Source organism: Lagopus muta, chromosome 19, assembly GCF_023343835.1.
Source record: "Lagopus muta isolate bLagMut1 chromosome 19, bLagMut1 primary, whole genome shotgun sequence".
In the NCBI taxonomy this organism is placed as follows: Eukaryota; Metazoa; Chordata; class Aves; order Galliformes; family Phasianidae; genus Lagopus; species Lagopus muta.
The window spans coordinates 10,278,102-10,301,245 of NC_064451.1; the positions used below are offsets into that span (position 1 = coordinate 10,278,102).

Consider the following 23,144-nt stretch of genomic DNA (forward strand, 5'->3'; position numbering starts at 1 on the left):
AATACCTAGTGTCTTGCAGACTTACTAAAAGATGTACTGAGTTTCCAGGAGCTTTTGCTTTCCCTTGTACATGCATTCGTTAGCCTATGTTTTTCATGATTGTCTCTGTTTTGAAGGGCATGTTGTAACAATCTTTTAGAAATTTATCACAGAAGAATATTAGAATTATCACAGAATCCCAGAATCACAGAATTGTAGGGGTTGGAAGGGACCTCCAGAGATCATCGAGTCCAACCCCCCTGCCAGTATACCAGTCCATGTATCATAGTTGTTACGAAACTCTAAATATAGATTAATAAATCTGTATAATGATTTGACATCAATATTATTGTGAAATATGGCAAATAACTGTTTGTGGCTACGGATTACTTCTTTATGTAACTTTATCTAATGGTTAAGAATATTAAATAGCTTATATATTGGTATCCCTCATTTGCCTGCAAAGTTGGGTAGTCAGTTTATATCCAGCTGTTTCTGATCACAGAGCCTATACAGCAGGTAATGACTGCGTCTGGTGCAAAATATTGTCACAGTTATAGAGAGCAGTATAACACATTGGCTATACAGCATGTTATATCCATAGAAAATCTAGATTAGTTTACTTGTGCAGCTACTTCATTTTGGTTAAAAAAACAACAACAAAAAACATCTAAAATGCTTGAATCAGATATGAATTCTGATTTATAGGAACGGATTGTTAAAATACTCAGAGTGAAGAGGAAAGACTGGACTTATCACAACAGTAAATTCAAGTTATACGTACTAATTTTATTAATGCAAATTAACAAAGATTAAATTAGAATAATCACACTACTGTACATATACCAGCTACCTAGTTCAAAGGATATGATTTCCTGCGTCAAGTAATTGCTCATAATAATAATAAAACTCTTGCTGTACAGTTTGTAAATTGAGAATATTTATACATAATATAACATTTAAAAATATTTAAGTGTTGTGGCAGTATTTTTAGCATCCAAATTTAATTTACAGGGCATAAAAACCAGACAATCTCTCTACAGTCTATCTCACACGTCAATTCTAACAGGCAAAATATAACAGCTTTTAGTATAAAGAGGGGTTCTGAATTTTATGTCACTTTCCTTTTTCTTCAGCTTTTATTTTCCTGGAATGATTCTTAGAAACACAATATACAAGCCCTCACATTTTAGCAATAAATGTACAATATCTTACATTCCTTATTATTTCTGAAAAGATAATTCCAGGTAATAAAAGTATAGCTTTACGTATTTTTTTTTAGAACAGAACGAGAAAGCTAGCCAAGGGAAAAATTATTTCAGTGGAATGTGTTGGGGTTAGGTCTTATCATCATAACAACTTTCTTCAGTGAGTATGATCCCCCCCGGAATTCAGCCCAGTAAACGCCATCCTGATAACGACTGCGGTAGTGTCCGCCGCGATACCAAACTCCATTGAGATTTGAATGAGCACATGCGTTGTACCACCATCCTCCCTTTTGGTAATGAGCACAATTACCTGTAAAAGAGAGCTCAATTTCAGTCTCAGAAACAAAAATCTTATAGCAAACAAAAAAGCTCAAAGAAAATTGCATTTTTTTTAAACTATGTATTTATTAATGTGTAAACTGTGCGGTGTGTGCAAGGTGAACTGAGCCTTCATCAAGAAGGGTCCATGTTCTGCAGACAGACTCACTAGTGTTGCTCTCCTTCACTGGAAAATCTGTTGCATTATTGTCTCAAATAACCCTCATAGTATTTTTTACAGACCCTTGTTTATTGTAATTTAATACATACACAATGATGTTTCTGTGAGGATTTTTAATTAAATTAGTATGTATAGGAGTTGGTTAACACATCAGTTTGTCAGTTTCTGCTTCGTAAGTTAAATTCTCATTTTAAAAGTTGCCAGTTAAGTTTTATCTTTTGTGTACAGCCACAATTTATTATACAAGAGACCAAAAGAGGCCTTGTTACCTGTGTATACATCATGGTCCCGGTCCAATGTGGTGAACTGTTTACCATTGTGCCAAGTGAAAGAGTCTCCTGCATTGCCATTGTAGCGTCCCAGTCTCAGCTTGTAATACTCACTTTCTGGCTCCAGTCTGAAGCTAGCATACTCAGCAAATACTTTTCGACCTGACCAGTCTTCCATTGTTATGAGCAGTTTGTAGTTGCCTTGATTTGTTAACCAATAAATATTTTCTAGGCCAAGCCAATATTCTCCATCTATATTACCAAATCCTTGCTACAAAGGAAGCAAGAGAAGCATGTTAGTACTGTGTCTGCTTTATTGGTAAATCTGAATGTATTCTTAAGTAGATAGCAAGCTCCTTTTTAAGTAAGCTGTCAGTCAGACTTTAAACCCATCTGTTAAGTTACTTTACCAGTAACTTTTAGAGGGTAGAAGACATTAAACTTCTCACTTGTCCTAACCTTGTATGTCTCCCAGTTTCTGAAAAAGTTGACAGAACCATCCAGCCGTCTTTGAATGACTGTCCAGCCACCGGGGTCATGCCGTTGATCACACCAGACCTGCATGAGTCGGTTTGTGTTTTCTGGCTTTACAAGGTAGATGGAGCTTGTGTCATGGCCATCTTCTAATGCTTGTAGACAGTCTCTCCAGGGTCCTGTATCAAAACAGTAAGAGTGCAGTCAAAATGTAATTGAGCATAACTTAAATACAGAGCAGTATTTGAATTGGTAGCGTTTTTCTGTGCTTTTTAGAGTGTATTTCCATGTTTGTTGTTTGTGGCTTTTTTTGTCCTATTGAAGCTATGGTGTCCACTAAGTCTTTTGAGGCAGATTACTGCATTGTAATGTTATTGCTGGAACGTTTCACAATGAATTACTGATACAGGTAGATTCTTAAGGCAGCTGAATTCTAATAACACTGGTTATATTTTCCAAGAAACCAAATAGGAATTACTCTGTAGATAAATGCTAATATTTTAGGAAAGAGAATGATAAGAAGGAAGGATTGTCAGATTTCTCTTCTGAGCAGTCACTGTGAAGCATATGTTGCTGCTTAAAGTATCTTCCTTTTAAAATTATTTCAGTTGATCTACTCTTTTTTTTTTTTTTTTTTTTTTCTCATAATTCATTGTCTAACACTGAAAGTGGAAGTGCTGCCGTTGCACTTAGTAAATGAAGTAGTAATAAATTAGTTTCATGGAATGGTCAGTGTTTTCTGTTGTTGTTGTTTTGTCTTTTTAACAATATCAGAAGTTAGTGTACCAGGAGACAATCCAATTTTTTTTATCTGTGGCAGTAGTGTGTTCTTGTTTCCTCTGTCATGCTCACAGATTGCAATTTTGTATTCCTGCTAGGCTACTTCTCTATTTTTGTTGTGGCTAACTGTTCAGATTTCTGGAAACGCTTATGTAGATGCAGTGTTCTGGGACACAGAGGTAAAAGGAGATAGGTGTAATGAGTGCTGGCATCACAGAATCACAGAATTGTAGGGGTTGGAAGGGACCTCCAGAGATCATTGAGTCCAAGCCCAGATCATCGAGTCCAACCCCCAATGTAATTTACAATTTATATTGCTCTTGTTTATCACTTTTAATCAGTCTTCCTGCTATTAAAGTGTTAGAAATCAGATTTATTATGCATTTTTAATCTGTGTCTTCATATTTAACCTAGCAGAGTATGTTCTTTTCAAATTTGGTGACTCTGGCACAGGCTGTCTAGTGAAGCTGTGGATGCCTTATCCCTTGAAGTGTCTGTGGCCAGGCTGGTTGAGGCTTTGGGCAGCCTGATCTGGTGTTGGGCAACCCAAGGAGGGGGTGTTGGAACTGGGTCATCTTTAAGGTGCCATCCAACTCACGTCATTATGTGATCTCATCCTAACGTGTTTTGTAAGCTTTTAGCTGTACCAAGCAAGTCTAAGGAGCAATTTCCCCAAACAGGATATTGAAATTTTACTTGGAGTTCATATTTTGCTTAGTAGAATATTTAGTAAAATACAATTATAGTTTATAATTATATATATAATTATATAATTATAATTTCTAATGCTGGCCTTAGGCTACTTACTGGTTATTTACTGATTCTTCTACGTAATTTCTTAGTATTGTGTACTTACTCAGTATTTTGCAGAAGTGATTAACCCAGGTTGCCTTTTTTGGCATGAGTGGGAAGCAGGAACGCAAATAAGAACGTGAAGTGAACTAATAATGGGTGTTAGTGTTTAGAAGCTGAAATTCTTTTACACAGAATCAAAACCAAGTTTAAAAAAAAATTTTTTTTTTAGTTTAATAAATAGTTTAATTTATTTAAAGTTTTTATGTTTTTATGTATTTGTAGATTTTTTATGTTATGCTTATCCATGGAGTTGAGTAAATTTCAGTTGTATTTTGAATGCTGGAGCTGTGTACTTATCTATGTACTTTATCAATTATTTTCTTGTGGAAGGTACTGAGCCAGCAGTAACAGATATTGCCGTTATATGGAAGACAAATAAAAGGAATTGTGTAAACTTCTTCACACTACATACATGCTATACGCTTGCTTTTCCTGAAAAGCAAGAATGGTCCTCACTTGAACTACTGAGAGAATCCTGGTTTTTCAGATCAGTAGTTTTGGAGAAGTCACTTCAAGGGAGTAAAGCAGGCCTTTGAGATGTAGTACCTCTGTAATCAATATGTCTTTCAACAGAGAACACACATTTAACATCAGAAATATTTTTGAGTGGTTTTGTAGGATGGAGATGCGTAATGCGACTGTGCATTTATATTACATGAAGACCGTAGCAGTTTTTGATAACTAGTAGTCTGACATCTTCAGTATGGCTTTGGACTTGCATCCATCTGTGCCCACAGAAATAAAATCTGTCCTAAGATAAGTTGAGGAACACAAAGTATATTCAACATATGTTTGTAAGTAACTTTGCTAACTCAGCATAATTACTTTTTCCAGCCATGTTGTTTTGTTTTGCATCTGCTTAATTTCTCTCTTCTGTAGTCATTAATTGTTTGGATTGTATTCATTTGGATGAATGTACTTTTGGCAGTTAAACTGCTTGTTATTTTGTATTATTTAATTATTTGAGACCCATACAATTTAATTATTAATGAGAAAGAGGATGAATCTTGCTATATGTAAGCATTAACTCCCAGATAATTCCAACCCAACAATGAAAAGTGGTTTCTGAAGACAAAACTTGTGTTCTTAAAAGAATTTTATATTAAAGTGGGCAGAAAAGTTTCTCTAATCATATTCTATTCCTTGATTTTTTTTTTAACTGGAATAATTAAACAGTGCCAAACAGTATTTTTTCATATGCTTTTCTAATATTTGTTTTAAAAATAAAAAGCAGAGTCGTATAACTTAATTGTATTTTGTCCTTTAAATTTTTCTATTTTTGGCCCAGTATTCATGAACTGAAAGTATTCTTCAAATTCATATAATTCTGCTTTGCACCATCTTCAGTCTGCAAAATGTTTTACTAAAATGAGTTAGGTTTCAAGCTTTTACAAATATCTGCCTTTGTTAGAACACAGTAGTCATATGTCATGCTTAATAGGTAACTGGAGGCTTGGATTTATGTAGCTTTTAGTTAATTTAAAATCATTAACAGAAATGAAAGAATGTGAGGTGTTTAAAAACAGAGAATTAACTCAGGAATACAAATCTGACTTTCTATGCAGGTTACATACATAATTAACTTAAATGTTGCTTATTGTTCGATATTTATTGCCCATCTCTTCCAAGGGGTTCCAGGATATTACGTTTTTTTCATTATATTTTTAGGAACATTTGACATGGATACATGTTTAAATGCTTGTTATCTAAAATGTACTGAATACTTAAAATACTCTACAAAGTGAAATCACTTACAAAAATGAGACATCTACAGTATTTGAAACTGTATTTCTTGTCTTGATAGAAGAACATCTTCAGCCTGTTTTTTGTTTTTTTTTTTCCCCAATTTGTTACATAATCCCAACTGAATTCAGAAGAAATTTAACATATGCTACTATCCATCTCTTCATTCTTCTATCTGTGCTGTATAGATTACACTTATGCATACTGAAATTGTAAAATTATTGTTATGGCTTCTAACTTTGTTGCATCTATCATTTTATATGTTTTATGCATACTCAATATGTTTTTTTGTCAAATACTGTACTTTTTTTCTTTCAAATTAACCCTTTGTCTTACTTTTTTTTTCTGTTAAGTAGTCATAGTACGAAAAGCAGTTCAGATAGACAAAATAATGAATGTCAGTGGATTTATTATGGGAATGATTAACAGAGATAGTACATAGCTGTTTATAGGAATTCTCAAATCTTATGTTCCACTTAAGTTTGTTCTACTAATGTTCTACTAAGTTTGAACCCAGCAAGCAGGGATGGACTGATTGAAAATTTGAAATGGAAAACAGTGAAAGCAATCTTTGATCATGAAATAAGGAAGTCTGTAATTCTTAATAAGGAATAGTAGGAAACTAAAGAAAATGAGTTCAAATACATCAAACTTCAGCAAATTCAGAAGAGTGTGTAGAGAAAATTATCTAGACAATGCAAAGAGTTTAGAAGTTCATTAAGAAGTATCTGTTGAGGACACTGCAGTGGATTTTTTTCCTGTTGTAGAAGGCTAAGGAAAACTGATGTGGCTAGATCATTAACTTTCTAGTAGCACTGAAAACATGAAGAAAGCTTAAACAGAGCAGGTGCTAGGATGATTGCTGATGCACAGTAATAAGTTTAAGATCAAGGGAAAATATTGATGTGCTTCTTTTTGATGGAGAAGACTGTTAAAGGATTAAAATTAAGTGGCGCCTAATACTTTTCTTCCATTTTGCTTTAGTTTTTGTTGAGAAGGTCATGTGGCTTTAGATGTTTCATGGAACTAAGGAGCTTTAGCAACAGTTGAGAACTTGAGAAGTACGAAAAGGACTGGACAAAAATGTATATGGTCTGTTTTTTTTTTTTTTTGAGTGACTGGACAGTTGTGGGTTTTTTGCTTGCGTGGTGGTGTTCATGGCTTGGTGCTGCTTTCTTTCCCATTTGTTTTTCCTAGTTCATTCCAGTTGCCTATAGTGAACTGGATGAAGCATCCTTCTGGGCATTAATAGTGGGTAGGGGCTTTGAGATATGTTTGGAAAGTAGAGAACATTCTGGATGTCGAGCAAGTTTTAAAATGTTCCTTGCCCACCAAAAAGGTTGGGAAAAGGGGAATTGGGAAATGAAAGGCTAGATAACTTAGCTTCACTTCTTGGCATTTCCTTGAACAAATCAAACTAGATTCTAGCTACAAACTAGAAAATAGAGAGATTAATAGCAGAGTGGATTTGTACAGACCAAGTATGAAACTTCTTTTTCTAGTAATTATGTCAGTGAAGAGAAAAATAACAGATATCAAATCAACTTGGGATTTGACTTCTGGAGATCAACATGATAGTCAGCTAGATAAACACCATTTCTCAGGCAAGTATCATGGAGTTCTACCATACTGCAAAGTGACCCATGACTCAAAATGTTTCTGTTTGCAAAAAATGAAGATGCTGTATGAAGATAGATCAGCAAAGGTACTATGCATGTGAAATCTGTTCTGTTCTGCTGTGTGATAGTACAGCCTCAAGTTTGTTGATGTTCTCCTGAACGTGATTCTTCATTCAGACTGTTAGAACATAGGTGTTGATGTGGATAGTTTTTTGTGGAAGGCAGTTGGGTATTACCGTAACATCCTTCGGTTAAGTAATCTTAGTTGACTTTTTTTCCTGGCCTTTAGAAAGGTATTGAGATTTCTTTATATTAAAAACAATAGTAATAGAAAAATAGAATCTCTAGGACTTTAACTATTTTCCTTTTTATTTGCTATTCATCTAAAGTAAACTGGCTCCATAACCAGCATCAACAAAAATGTATTTGTAAAATCACAGAATCTCAAAATAGTTGTGACTTAAAAAGTTAAGGACTTAAAAACTTGAGAGCAAAAGCAAACGTAACTTCTTCCTTTTTTAAGAAAGAATTAAAAATTGAAGTTTCAGGACAGTGAATTTATCTGCATTAGGAATAAATAAAATACTTTTTAAATTCTTTTAAAAATATTTTTAAATTCAACTCTTGTCAGTTTTATTAATTCCTACGCTAAAAAATGTTTTAGCTGGAGCTGAGGTTTATAAGATAGTTGTAAACTCTGCAAATAAAGACTTAACAACGAAGACTGAAGGAAGCATAAAATCGCTGTTTAAAATGAAGCCACCTGTTACCATTTTGTGTTCTTGAGGAAAAAAGCACAATGAGGTAGAAAAATAAAAACTCTATTAGAACATCAGTTAAATAGGTTCTTAAGTTGTTCATTCCGAAGTCTCACTTGCTTCACTGGGAGTGTCTTCATCGATTTTGATTAGCTTTTTATTAACTCAAATGGAATACTGTATCTAGATCTAAGGGCAACTATTCAAAGGAATCTGAATACCAAATGTTACTTGAATTCAGACTGAAGTCTAAAACTTTTGTTTAACTCTCCAAATTTACTGTAATCTCTTAGTCTGTTCCATTGTCTCATCCACCTACTCATATTTTCCACTTTCTGTTCCCTAATAAAAGCTTTGGAAATAAATCAAACTGATACTGTTAGCATAAGTTTAGAAAAGTCAGGCTTTAGCAATCTGAAATATGAAAGCTGTTATATCATGCAGATAGAACTCTGCCCAAAGAATCTCGTGCTAAAAGAAACAGTAAACAGTAATTTAGATACTCCAGATGATTATCAGTTTATCAGTTACATTTACTTTTTCATATATTGTCAGTTTCTGAGGTATCCTGTCTCATACTGCAGATTTTTTTAATATCATGTTTAATAATTTGTACCAGTAACAAATTTGAAAGTGGTTTAACTTTTTTTTTTTTTTTTCTCACAAGAGATGGCCTTACATCTTTCTATAATCTTAACTGACATAATATAGTACTAACATAATGCCTAAAGAAGTTCTGAGTGATGGTACTGAATTTTTTTATGCTTAAAAGGAGCATATTAGAACTTTGTGGCAAAATGTGTTAAAGCATTTTCATTATGTAGTAGCAGCCACAGGTCTGGTGGTCCAAGAAATTGAAAGTCCAATCATACTGCTACATCTCAGGCTGTAAGCTCTCCCAAAGAGCTTTTGTCATTTGTGCAGCCGGTACAGTCAGCTCAATTTATGCAGACAGTGTCAGGTCTTAGAATCTCGATCAATTCAAAATCATTTATTTTGTTAAATGTTTCCTACTCCTTATTCTTATAAATTAATAAAGACATATCAGTAACATTACTTACCAGATGGTTTATCAGTTGAAGTGGGAATACTAGTAACTGCAGGCATGGTTGGTAAGGTAGGTGGGAGAACCTTTAAGTTCTGATCACTCTGAATCTCATTAGTAGATATCTGATTAATCATACGATTGTAAGTAGGAGGCTGGTACACTTTGCTTGGCGGCTGTGGAGTTTGTGGCAGAGGCTTTATGGATGGCATTCTTTGACAGTATTCTTCTAGCTGGTTAATTATTATTGACTGATTATTTGCAATTGACATCAAATGTTGATACTTGTACTCTAAGTCTTTGTATTTGTTTGCAAGCTGCAGCATGTCTGCAGTTTGATTCAAAATCTTATTCTCAAGTTGGGAAAGTTCCAAGGCATTGTCCCGTTTTCGGATAATTTCATGTAATAACTGCATATAGAGTTGTGTGACACGAGAGTTCATATTTCTGCTCTCTTTTCTTAAGAGCTTGACCTCATTAACAATCCCACCATCTACCTCTACCAGTTGTTGGAGAGTTTCTATTTGTCTCTTTTGTTTAAGGAGTTCATTGTTAAGTAACTGTAATTCTTGTTTATTTACCCTGTTTTCAAGGAGAACCTCAGGTTCCTTAGAATTCACACAAATGGCACCTGTCACTCTCTGTTGAGGTACAATAAAGGTATAGGTACATTTGTCCTGTGGATCACTGGAACGCTTGTATCTGTTCATATAAATGAATTCTTGTTCTCTTTCCTCATCATTGTCTTCAAATTCTTGTGTTTTGCTAGCAGCAGTTCCTACAGCAGCTATAAGCATGAAACAGATGAATTTTGTTGTCATCATGATCCTCTATTTCTGGTCAAATATTCTTCCGCAAAGAACTTCATAAAATCTGTTTTAAAATAAATTTAATGTAAGTAACAAATTGGAAATTCAGTCCATGCTTAAAAAAAGAAAAAATAATTTGTTCTATAACTTAACATACAGTATAATATTGCATCATAATTAGTTTGACTATGAACAGATGAGGTAATTTTCTTGTACAAGTTCATGTCAGCTAGTGGGGATGTCATCAGAAATGAGATATTTTGCTATTATCATGACTACAGCAGTTAATAGTTGCCAGTTTATCTAGAGCCTGTGAAGAATCACAAAAAATGAAGTTTGAAATACCAGTCTTTGAAGAGTCCTTACTTCCAAGCAAGTACCACAAAAGTTTCCAAGATTGGCATTTTCATTTTAAATATATACATATATTAAATATATAATAAAATACATTTTAATTTCCTAGACCTACAAATATAATCCTTAACTGTAAACAAAAGGTAGATAAATCTGTTCTGTTTGAAGTTGTAAAAATATTAATTAGCTCATTTGAAATATTTTATGGCTGCAGAGAGTATTGCTTAGGTGAAATAATACAATTTTAGTTTGGTCTGCTGTATTGAGCCTTATAATAAAAACTAGGGGGGAAAAAAGTGGAGAAAATTGCACTTGTCCTTAATTAAAACCTCTACTGCCCAAATACCATGGGCAATAGAATCTCTTGTTTTTCCAAACTAGTGTGATTGATAACTAGAATTTGTGTTTGTGTTTTGCATAAATTTACATTTATTCTGGCTCACTGGAATCACAGTCTTTGCACTCAGCCTGATTTTAATGATCTCTCCTTTGGAAGGGGAGAAATGCATTTAGATGCACATGGGGGACAAAGATGACCCACAGCTAATTAAATCAGCTGCTAGTGTTTACTGACATGCTGCTATAGGTCTATTACGATGAAATTACACTAACTTCTTTTCTATGAGGAACTTAATACTTGAGGTGAAAATCTGAGGCCATCACAAACTTTCAAAAATATAACTAAATACTGCAGGTTCATAGGCACCAGTCTTCCAGGAAGTGTGAAGTTGGCACTAGTGCTACTGCCACGAGTGAGAACATTCTCTTATCAGCTGCATGAATGGGTATCATATACTTCTTTGGTATCATATGTTTCTAATAGCGTGGTTAATTTTAACATTTGTGTGTGTGTGTATATATATATATTCTATTTTATACTTATATATATATCATAGGAACCCCAAGGTGGTAAAAGACTTCCAAAATTATCTATTCCAACTGTCCATCTCTCACCAATATTTCTCCACTAAACCATGTTCTTCAGTACCACATTTAGATGTTTCTTCAGCACCTCCAGAGACAGTGACTCCAGAGAACCTCACCTTCATTGGTATCTCATTTCAGTGCCTGACCCCACTTCTGGAGATGTTTTTCCTAATATCCAACTTGAACTTCTCTTTGTGCAACTTGAGACCATTCCCTCTGATCCTTTTGGTGTTATCTGGGATAAGAGGTCAGCCCCACACCTTGCTGCAACCTCCTCTCAAGGAGCTGTAGAGGGCAATAAGGTCTCCCCTGAGCCCTCCCTTCTCCAGCTAAACAATCCCAGCTCCCTCAGCCACTCCTCATAAGACCTGTGAGGAGTCTGGAGCACAGCTTTGTTTCCCTTCTCTGGCTATGCTTCAGAGCCTTGACATCTTATAGTGAGGGGCCCAAGACTGAATACAGTACTTGAGATGCAGCCTCACCAGACCTCAGTACAGAGGGATGATCACCTACCTACCTGCTCTTGGTGGCAGCACTATTTCTGATACAAGCTAGGATGCCATTGGCCTTCTTGGCCATCTGGGCTTGCTGCTGTCTCATGTTTAGCTGAGTGTTGACCAACATTCCCACATCCATTTCTTCCACAGTCTTCCAGCAGGCTCTAAGCCTGCACCATTGCCTGGAATATTTCTTGTATTTCTATACGGATGGGCTGTTACTGCAAATGTCTCTGGCATAGTGAGTGTAAAATGGGCTTTGTTTCAGTGTTTGAATTGAAATACCTTTCTTTCCCTCAAAAAATGCAACTATTCTGACCTGCTGAAAGGATTTTTATTTTTTTTTTAAGAATGGTTTAAGAAAAAAATAGAGTTAATTTGCCTCATCTTAACATTTCAAAGTCATTCAAAATGAAGATAACCATCAGTAAATGACATCAGCATGATCATAGCAAGCTAAAATGCTTCTCTCTCTCATCACAGAATTGTAGGGGTTGGAAGGGACCTCTAGAGATCATTGAGACCAACCCCCCTGCCAAAGCAGGTTCCCTAAACCAGGTCGCACAGGTAGGTGTCCATGTGAGACTTGAGTATCTCCAGAGGAGACTCCACAACCTCCCTGGGCAGCCTGTTCCAGTTCTCCGTCACCCTCACCGTAAAGAAGTTCTTGCAAAACTTCCTATGCTGCAGCTTATGTCTGTTTATTCTTGACCTGTCTCCATGTACCACTGAAAAGAGTCTGGCCTCACCACTATGGCCCCCACACCTCAGATATTTATAAACCTGGATTAGATCACCTCTCAGTTGTCTTTTCTCAAGGCTAAATAGACCCAGTTCACTCAGCCTTTCTTCATAAGAGAGATGCTCCAGGCCCTTCACCGTTTTTGTGGCCCTCTGCTGGACTGTTTCCAAGAGATCCCTGTCTTTTTCGTACTGGGGAGCCCAGAACTGGACGCAGAGCTCCAGATGAGTCCTTACCAGGGTAGAGCAAAGGGGGAGGATCACCTCCCTCGACCTGCTGGACACGCTCTTTTTAATGCACCCCAGGATGCCATTGGCCTTTTTGGCCACAAGGGCACACTGCTGGCTCATGGCTCATCTGTCGTCCACCAGGACGCCCAGGTCCCTCTCCACAGAGCTCCTCTCCAGCAGCTCATCCCCCAACCTGTATTGGTGCATGCAATTATTCCTCCCTGCGTGTAAGGCTCTACACTTGCTTTTGTTGAACCTCATCCGGTTTTTTACTGCTCAGCTCTCCAGCCTGTCCAGGTCTCGCTTAATGGCAGCACAGCCTTCAGGCGTGTCAGCCAATCCTCTCAACTTTGTATCGTCGGCAAGCTTGCTCATGATCTTGTCTGTATCATCTTTTTCTAAGGTGCTCTTCCTATAAAAGGAAATGTTGGAAATAAAAGTACATTTGTAAAAGAATGCTTTACAAACAGAACAAACAGAAATGTTCTGGTTTCATGTCTTCCTGCCAGCAGACTGTTTATGAAACAGTGCTGTGTCTTTCATTCTTTCTACTTGTTGATTTGAGGGGAAAAAAAAAAGTTCAGAATGAAGACTATTTGTTCCATATTATGATAGGCTATATCAGATAAATAGTGTTTCTTCATAGTTAGATTCAAACAAACTTCATAATTAATATGCTTGTTTGCAAAATTCTGAATGATGAGTCTTTTAGGGAGGAAGAAAGCTTGCTAGGGTTAGTGGGGAGGGTAGTGAGATAAGCACTTCTGAGAAATGTTTTAATGTTTTTGAGTTGCTTCCCCTTTTTTGAGACTATGAAATTCATAGGACATCAGGATTTCCTTTTCACGAGAGACAATGGTCTTACCTATTAGATGTTAGATTAGCACGCTAGCTTTCTATTTTCTTCTGTTGTATTGTGCGAAGTAATTGCCTGTACTCTTTTGTCCTTAACTAGTGCTGCTTCTTGCTGATAATTCATTTCTTCCTGTTTTTCTGGCTAAGCCCTGCTCTTTCTCTCTCCCCTTCCTATCAACTCTTCTGCACTGGACTAGGAGGAAACTGTATTGGAATCAAGTTCATCACCATTGCAAAATCCCTCTTAGTTATTTGCAGATTTTCAACTTCGCTATTTGCACAAGAGGACATCATATAAAGGCATGTTTAGAGGTTTGGTGCGAATTTTCTTTGCTGGAAATGTCTTTCTCCTATCAGAACTTCTCCAGCAAACAACCATGCAAATGAAAACAGAAGTGAAAGAATCTTAAGAAAGAGATGTGCAATTCTAATTAATAATACAATAGAACTTCTGATTAGAAAAGGTAAGAGAATTGTAAGCAGTTTTACATTTAGATTCCGGCAGTTCAATAGTTGTGTCCTCCTCAAAACATTGTTTTAGAAGAGTTGAGTTGGTACACTGTCAAGCTCATACTAGTGCAGATGCAACTAAAGTTAGTTCTGTTGATGCTTACCACACTTGGTAGTACTTATTACTCAGATGAAAACTTTGTTTTTACCTGAATAACTGCATCTGTACAAAAACATCTGGCAGCACCACTGTGTTTTATGTTAACTTAGAGCTAAGTGTTTTGGTGATATTTCAAGTTGTAGACCAAATGTTGGTCTATTTATGTATAAAGCTGAAAGAAGGTAACAGTGAGTTGGTTTGTTTTCTCATCTCATTCATTGTTCGCTCAACTGAGGATGTTTCATGACCTGCTGAAAAAAGGAAACAAATTTTCTGAAATGGTTATTGAATGCTACAGCTTTTGATTGGTTTTTTTTCCTGTTTTTTTTTCCTGTTTTTTTTAAATGGAAAAAGCAAATAAAATCATTATTTGGCTTTGCTTGGAAATGATCGCCTATTCTGTACTCTATCATACTTGAAGAAATTTTGGTTAGTCAAAGTATATATTACTTTCTGATTGCTATGAATATATTGAAACTTACAGATGATATTTCAATGAGAGTTAAGTATTTTACCATCTGAAATTAACAGCTGCTTCTCATCTTGGACTTCATTACTGCCGCAGTCCTGAAATGGTGAAGTTAAAAATATTTCTGTTTGCAAAGTATTACTGTTTGACAAATGTTCAGAGTTGTTTTTCTTTTTTAAATTGGCTTACCTTAAAAGAAAGTGTGAAAGGTAGTAATGTCAACAGTGTGAGTTTTTAAGCTAGTGCAGAATGTGCACTTAATTGTAGACATTTCAGCATGTGTACCTTTTTTTCCACTATTTGTTTATTCTGATTTCATTTTTCCGAAGTAGACACACACGTATTTTATTCAATAATTTCTTTAAGTTTTTCTGAAGTATTTTATCTATGTATTTGAGTTTCGTGTGAAAATGAGAGTGAGTGTATATATGTATGAGATGAAAAGTATTACTTGGAATAACATAATAAGGTATAACCATTTTTTAAAATTCCATCAGTAACCCATCAGTGCTATAGCTGTTCTCTCTTGATGTATTTTTTTAAATAAAATGGACATTTGCAATATAACTCTAGAAAGAAAAGGTTTTATAAAAGCCTCTGTATGTATGGTCAGTACTTCTGCACATAGATCTCAAGTAGTTTTGTAATGTTATTTCAGCTATTGAGAGATTCACCCCTTATATCAGAGAGTCTGTAGTGTTTTTTTAATACCTACACACTGTGATCCACAAAAAAGCAGAGAAAACAGGGAAACCAGTGAATGGTGACTAAGCAGTGAAATCAGTTTTCCTTTATTTTGGATTATGAGTCAGTTCAAGGAGGAAATGTTTTGACATTTAAGGAAGACATCACCTGTAATATAGCATTTTAAAGAAATACTATAGCAAAGTAATGAGCTCTGTAAATCCTGTGTTGAAGACCTTCCCTTAGACAAATATGGAAAAGACTTGACTGAATTTCATATCAAAATACAGATTTAATCAGTATGAATTCCTTCTACAGATAGAGTACTTAGAGGAAGCAGTAGGCTACAAGCACTTCACGTGCTTCTTGCTGCTGTTCTTGTTTTTCTATATATAGTAAACTGTCATTAAGCTATAGGACTGTAGGTATGCAAATATCAGGCACTGAGATATATAAGCATAGCTTCTGTCCAAATGATAAATGGCACTGTATCTACTCTTGGAGACTGCTTTACACAAAGGGATTTCCAGGGACTTCATTAACCATTGTTATATGGTTATTCAATACTGTGTAGTTGACCTTACTGCAAAGATAATCTGATCGAAATACTTAACCAATTTGGTTTGAGGAGCTAATACTTAAGATTTTGTCATATGATGAAGATAGCAATTTAAAAAAAAATATTTTTAAAGGTTTGTATATTGCAAGGACCCAAGGATACCATTTTTGTCTATCAGGCTTCAGTTATCATAGTTATTATAAAGAAAGTAGTTTTCTACCTGACTTCTTACACTTAAGCAGGAGTGTTTGTAACTGTCAAAGCAAAATAAAATTCCCTATTTAACTTACAACTTATAATAACAACTGTTCTTAAAAACTAGTTGCTACCATCTTCCCTCATTGCTATTCAATTTCCTTAAAAAGGCACCCAGAGTACATACGTCATACCTAAAAAATTAGTTTCATTATTATTTTTATTACTTTTATTATTTCTTGTCACCTTTTCTTTTTGGGGGGCTGGCAGGGTTCAACATGGCTTTAGTTTCCTTAAAGAATTAGAGACAGATGAGATTCGACACTGTAAATTTATTCCTGCCCTTGTGAGTCAGAGCAGGATGAACAATTCACAGGACTTACAGTGCAGACTGAACTGCTGAGTTTATGTGCAGGTCTAACATGTCAGAGCTGAAAGTACTGATACCTCCAAGCTTTTTAGAAATACCTAGATAGATGGAAAAAAAATATATATATATATAAATATATATGTCTGTGTGTGTGAAAGATGACATGCTTGCTATTTGCACACTGCTAGTATTTTCTGAGATTTCCCTGTATGATTGTTTTGACTTAGAGGAAAAAGAAAAGTTGCATACAGATGAGTTTGATTTGCTGCATTAGTGCACACTGACAAAATTCAGTTCTGTTGGCTAATCAGTATTTTTTTTGTATATCAGTCATATTTAGTGTGCTGGGGTTAGCAGTCATTTGGAGGGCTGGCTTTCCCTACAAGTACTCCATGCTGTGGGATATTGTGTGTGGTTTCCTCAAGAATTTAGATGCATGAATGAATGCATAGTTACAAAAGATGTAGTATTAGATCTTACAGCAGTTTTGCTTGAAAACATAAGCTATCTGACTTGATTGTGTGTTGACACATAATTTGGGATATTTATTGTAGAGAAGAAACTGTTTTCTTCACTGTTTCTTTAATGCTTTTGTGTTCTATGGTGAAAGGGTGTGAAGGATTGAATTATATTAATCTATTAATTTTTCATGTAGTCTTCATTTTCGGTGTGATTGCTTCATTTTTGCTTGTATTGTATTTGAAGGGGAAGGAACTTCCATCAATACTGCTTTTAGTTCAGAATTAACTCCTGCAGTTGATTTTTTTCAATGAAAATTACTGCTGTACAAAAACCAGAACACCACATTTTTCAGTTTGGTAAAAGCACAGCAGTATGTGCATGCCACGTGTATTAGGAAAAGTTTTAAGGTTTTGATGGAAGTATAATAGGGATAGGAAAGGGCTGACACGTAATGGCATGCAGTTTCAGTTACAGAAGGGTGATGTAAAAGGAAGTTTAACTCCAAGTTTATTGGGCGGAGTGATTTTTGTTCTTTTTGTCACTAGTTACTTGCTTCCATTATAAGCCATGCCAGGCTTCTGACAGAAACCTATTAATTGCTTTGGAAGCTTTGACTGTAATGCATTCCGTACTTTCTATACTTCGCTTTGTTTGTCCATTTAAATTTGTGTTAAAATCTTGGTTGAAAAAACTAGTTCATTATTCTTAAAAGAAGGATTTTTGTCACTGAGGGGAATGGATTAGTAACGAAATGCTTTAGAATGACAGTGCCTTCCTTCCTGCAGAACTTTTGTTTTGAAATAGTACCAACTGCTGCAGGAAACTTCATGAAATTATGTATCCTTTGCTGCCATGTAACTTTTTTAAGTTTTTTGCAAAAGAATAAGGCTTTTTTTAGTTACAAGATTACCCAAAAGGAATTTTAGTCATTGTTAGTGGATTGTTCTTTGTGCTTTACTAGAGTTCTGTTCTAGACTCAGAATGGAGTTACTGAGAGCACTGCTTTTGTTATTACTTCCTTTAGCAGCGGCCTCACCTTATTTTCACTTAATCCGATCACCAGCAAAAAGTATTCATAGTGTGTGCACTTAGATGTACACTTAGTACATAATAGCCCTTAAACAGATTCATATTTTTGTAAATGTGAACCATTTTGCTCACGAAAAGTAGCTGGATCACACAGTAAATTTTTACATAAAAATACAGATGCTATGTTGGTTTGTTTTTTTGTTTTTTTGTTTTTTTGTAATTAAACTTTACTTTGTAGACTCTTCAAAGTTCCAGGAACTGTTGTGTCCCTTTGATCAGGCATATAAGTGTGTGAAAGAATGCAGATTTCATTATTTTTAATACTAGCAGTCCATTACAAAAGTTACTATTAGAAATCAGAATGTCCTAAAAAGTTTCCTGAGAAACGTGCAGCATTCAAAAGCTTTTGCAGCCAGTTTGAAGCACTAAGCCCAAAGTTACATGCAGAATTAAATAAGGTAAGATGAATGTCATATTCGAGAAAATAATGGCAGTGTTGCTTTTCAGTGCTTAGTTACATAAAATCTCTCAATTATTTCCACAACAAAATCTGTATGTGCTCATTCTTATTTTGTGAAAATGGAAGAAAAGAGGTCTGTTGCTAGTACTAGAAAGCAGTAGTGTAATGTCTTTGAAAAGCCTTCATTTGCTCACATGCAAACAAATCAGTCTTTGGACACTCAGCATACAAAAAATCTGCATATTTTAGATTTAATCCATTGGTACTATGCATTCTTACCCTGCCTCCTTAGTCTTCTTTCTTCTGTCCTTAGCGAGCTTTCATCAAAGCTGGTCAGTACCGTTGGTCCACAGGAGCCGTGACATCTCACTTGGCTGTTGGTATCATACACACAACTCTTCTGTGACGGTAGCCTGAAGTCTATAGCCAAAAAGCTTTATATGCTGCACTGAAGTTGAATAAGCAAATATCTAGATGTTCTACAAAAATATTCCCTTTGGTTTTTTTTTTTTTAAAGATTTTTCACAGCTTGGCCATGTGTCTGTACAGTATTACTGTTGAGACACAGGCTTCCTTTTGGTAGGAGAGAACTCGGCATTCTGGTTTTAAAATCGTGAGTTCATCATTTCTTGCAAGGCTGAAGCAGCCTTATTTGAACTTCAGTTCCTTTGTGGGAGACTTACATCTGGGGAGGGGGAAGCACGCAGCAGGCCGATAGGCTCTGGTTGGATGGATGAGCCTTTCCTCCTCCCCCTGGCGCTGGGGATCCACAAGCGAAAGGCGCGCGCGGGGCCTCCCCTCCCGCCAGCGGCGCAGCAGCGGCGGGCCGGGCCCGGCGGCGCTCTGACCTCAGCGCCCGCCCAGCGCGCTGCGCGGGGCTGCCCCGGGGCCGGGCCAGGCGCTGCAGGCCGGCTGCAAGATGGCAGGGCTGTGCCGGCGTCCTGCTCGGGCAGACGAGCGTTTTGCTTTACTCCTGGTGCTGCGTAACCTATTGCATTTGTGTGCATTTTTCTACACTCTTTTTTTGTAGCTGAGACGTCTTAACCACAAGTTATGACCATTTGTTCCATAGCATTAAAAACGGGAGAAAATTCGAGCCAGGCAAATTGCCCCTTATGTTGTTGCTGTTGATTAAATAATCAGTGATAATCTCAAGGAAAGTTATTTTTTCCTGTGGTAGTTCCAGAGTGTTAGGAAGAAATCCCAGAGATGGTGTGAGTCTGGGTTGGGCTTTTAGGTGAAATAAGATGTTAAAATGTGTAACTGCAAAGGATTTGTCTCCAAAATGTTGGAGTGTGGCGGAATGCTTCCTGCTTTTTGCAAAACGTTATGAGTAGAGAGAAGGAACGTATGTAGGTAGTTTCAAAAGTAATGCTTCCAGTTTATTTTCTTGAAAACTTCAACAGATACAAAGAGCATGATAGCATTACTTGATAGAGCAAATTCTCAGCTACAGAATGGTCCTTTTCAACAGTCACTGCCATTAGCCTTGCATTTTCACCTGCAGTGAACAAGAGTGCGCATGGTGTGCTCGTAAAAAACAAACAAACAAACAAAAAACCCTGCACCACAAGATGTGATCCACCTGTCACTGTCACTACTGCTGATACCACCACCCACCTCTTACTGTGCTTACATCCACTGTTTGATCTCCATAAATGTTCAGCAAGTGCCAATGGATGTCAATGGGTGCAATTATTTTCCTCATGGAGAAATTCAGTGGCACACCGTTGCTCCATCCACACTTCCATTTCAGATTCAATTCTATCAGACAGCAACAAAATTTAACAAAATATTAGCTCTTCTGCCATCCCACCAACATCCACCTCTGACGTCATGGGCCAACATAATGAAACAGTATGTGTTACTTTTGGAGCAGTCTTCATATTCCATCTGGACTGTGATGTAGTCTCTGCTGATTTTTTTTTACTATTATTACTTTTTATAAACTGGTCCTTCTGAACTTTGGCAAAAGAGTGAGCAGCAGTGCTGTGTTATTTGGAATAGCACTGGTGTTCTTGTTTCTGTCTCTTCCTAGGTCAGGAAATAGCATGTTCCTATGAAGGAAAATAAAATTGTCCAACTTAAAGCAAGCTCTTACAATCTAGTGCAGACTGATAATCCATGATTTTACGTGATCTCCAGTGTATGTTATGTAATGTTTACCTTCTAGTCGTATTAGTAGTCTGAAAGATGATTTTCATTTGGCTACTATGGAAGAATATACTATTACAGAACTCAGTGTAGAACACTTCTGCTCTTTTCAGCTTTTTGGAATGATCTTTTGAGTTAATGTGATACTTATCATGTATTGAAAACTTCCTGGGAATCTTGCAAGGAAATTATCGGAATTAAAATTTACACTTAACAGTGTAAAGAAGTTCATTTTTAAACACCTTTTATCAACAACTTAGCAAACCAAACTTACCTTGCTGTAATTCTGTGTCATGGTCATCTTTTAAAAGCTGTATCCAAATTATTTCTTTGTTCATAGTTTTTCAGACAATTTTGAAGATCTTTGTAATTTGAAGAAACTGAGGAAGGCAATATGAGCACGTTTAGATTAGTCAAACAATGAGCAAGGAGATTTAGATCCATTATGCTACTAATTCTTTATGCTTTAGTAATATGAATTCCTTGTATGTTCAATGTGAGACCTTGGTTGTTGTTGGCCTTGGATGCTGAAGGTCTTCAAAGTGTGGTGGGGAACATTAGCACCTCATTAGTCCTGGAAGTGTTCAAAGGAGGGCAACAAAGCTGGTGAGGGGTCTGGAACACAGGCCATATGAGGAGAGGCTGAAGGAGCTGGGAATGTTCAGCCTGGAGAAGAGGAGGCTCAGGGGAGACCTCATTGCTCTTTATAACTTCCTGAAGGGAGGTTGTAGTGAGCTGGGGGTCGGCCTCTTCTCTCGTGTCATTAGTGATAGGACCAGAGGGAATGGCTTCAAGCTACGGCAGGGGAGATTCAGGCTGGACATTAGGAAGTATTACTTCAGAAAGGGTGGTCAGGCACTGGAATGGACTGCCCAGGGAGGTGGTGGAGTCGCCGAGCCTGGGAGTGTTCAAGGAAAGGCTGGATGTTGTGTTGAGGGACATGGTTTAGTGGGAGCTACTGGGAATAGGTGAACGGTTGGACTGGATGATCTTGAAGGTCTTTTCCAACCTTGGTGATTCTATGATTCTATGATTCTCACTTGCTACTTACATTATAGTGTCGTTATTCTGTAATTTAAGTTGAAAGCTTACTTCTTTCTCTAGACAAAGAGAACACAAAGAAGGCACTGGAGTGGCGATGGTAGTGCTTTTAGTTAGGGGCATTTGGACACTTAAGATTAAAGAATTTCAGAGCTTTCCAGATGCACTAATTTTGTACTGTAAGAAAAAAAGAAAAAAGCTTATTTGAACTGCATTGTGGTAATTCTCTTCATTTGACAGATTTACCAAAAGATTCAATGAGTTTTCTTCAGCTTTATCTGTGATTCCCCCTCCCTCATCTCCAGGGTGCCATTTCAACCTACAGACGTGTAGCACTTCTTGAGAGAGGGAAGTAGGGAGTGGGAAAAGTGAGGAGAGGTGGCTTCCATGGGTATTTGCCAAGATAAGAAAGTAATGAACTGCTGTGCAGATCAGTCTCTCTGAATCCTGGCTCTTTATAGAGCTGGGAAAGTAAGCACCTGCTGCACTTACATTTGAGTCGAATATTTCATTTTCATCTAAAAATGAGTGTTTCCAGTTCTTTGCTTTCATAGAAAAATACATGTTTCTAATTTGATGTTACACCTCAGAGTAGTAAGGTTCTCATAAGTAAGAGATTTCCAAGAAGAGGGTTCAGAATTTCTGAAGAACTTTATTTAGGACCAAATTTATGTATCACTAGTGGGCAACTTTTAAGTTTATTAGCATGCACTTAAGTTCCATTGATTTTAGTACAATTACATAAGCGCAATTAAATGCCTGGGAATTTAACCCCATGAAGAAGGCTAAAGATTTCTGTTGCATGTTTTTAAATTGATGGTGTTCTCTTATAGAAAAAATTATAAGTAAAAGGATCCATAATAAATGAATTAGTCAGACCTTGTTTATTTGATCATTCTCATTTCTGAGTAATCTAAAGTGCAGTATTACCTAGATCACCTTTTTGATTAAGTGGTGCTGAGTGCTTTTTCTTAGTTTAAGGTCTGAATAGCCTGTTTCCAGAAATTTTTCTGTGTGAATCATTCAAAATTGTTGTGACAAAGCAGTTTCAGTTACAGTTTGTCTGTTGCAAAGAATAAAGATGTGCCTCTTCACTAGGTGGTAGGGAGTTTTTATTTGTGCCAGGTGTTTATCTGAGCTGACTGGTATGGAACTGGATAAACTGGATATTTGTAAAAGTGAAGAACAGAATTAGCTTTGCGCAGGCATTCTGTTTGGACCAAATGGGAATGCCTTTTTCTCAGATTTGTAATAGAGTGAAGTTTGTTGCTTTTATTGAACTCTGTATGCTTAGTGACGTTTTTCAAAGCATTTCATAGCTGTTGCATTTCTTTTCTGTCCTGAGAATCTTCAGAAATCAACTTCCATTCAAATCCTAGATTGGAGAATAGCAGATTTTAGGAATAGTGAAAGATCACAGCTCGTTTTGGCTTTGAAAGCTGACAGTTTTCTTCACCAGAGTAATTCA

The 23,144-nt window shown here is 36.4% G+C and overlaps 2 protein-coding genes across 9 annotated transcripts in view; one reads left to right on the forward strand and one right to left on the reverse strand.

Moving 5' to 3' along the window:
• RALGPS1 (Ral GEF with PH domain and SH3 binding motif 1) overlaps window positions 1–23,144 on the forward strand; it is a 199,974-nt gene that overhangs the window by 116,716 nt on the left and 60,114 nt on the right. The window lies entirely within an intron of this gene.
• On the reverse strand, window positions 748–19,277 carry ANGPTL2 (angiopoietin like 2). The gene is made up of 5 exons (XM_048966246.1): window positions 18,761–19,277; window positions 9,246–10,102; window positions 2,415–2,608; window positions 1,956–2,226; window positions 748–1,497 (listed from the first exon to the last, which is right to left on the reverse strand). The coding sequence occupies exons 2-5, from the start codon at window positions 10,051–10,053 to the stop codon at window positions 1,298–1,300; spliced, it is 1,473 nt and encodes a 490-aa protein (XP_048822203.1). The 5' UTR covers window positions 10,054–10,102; window positions 18,761–19,277; the 3' UTR covers window positions 748–1,297.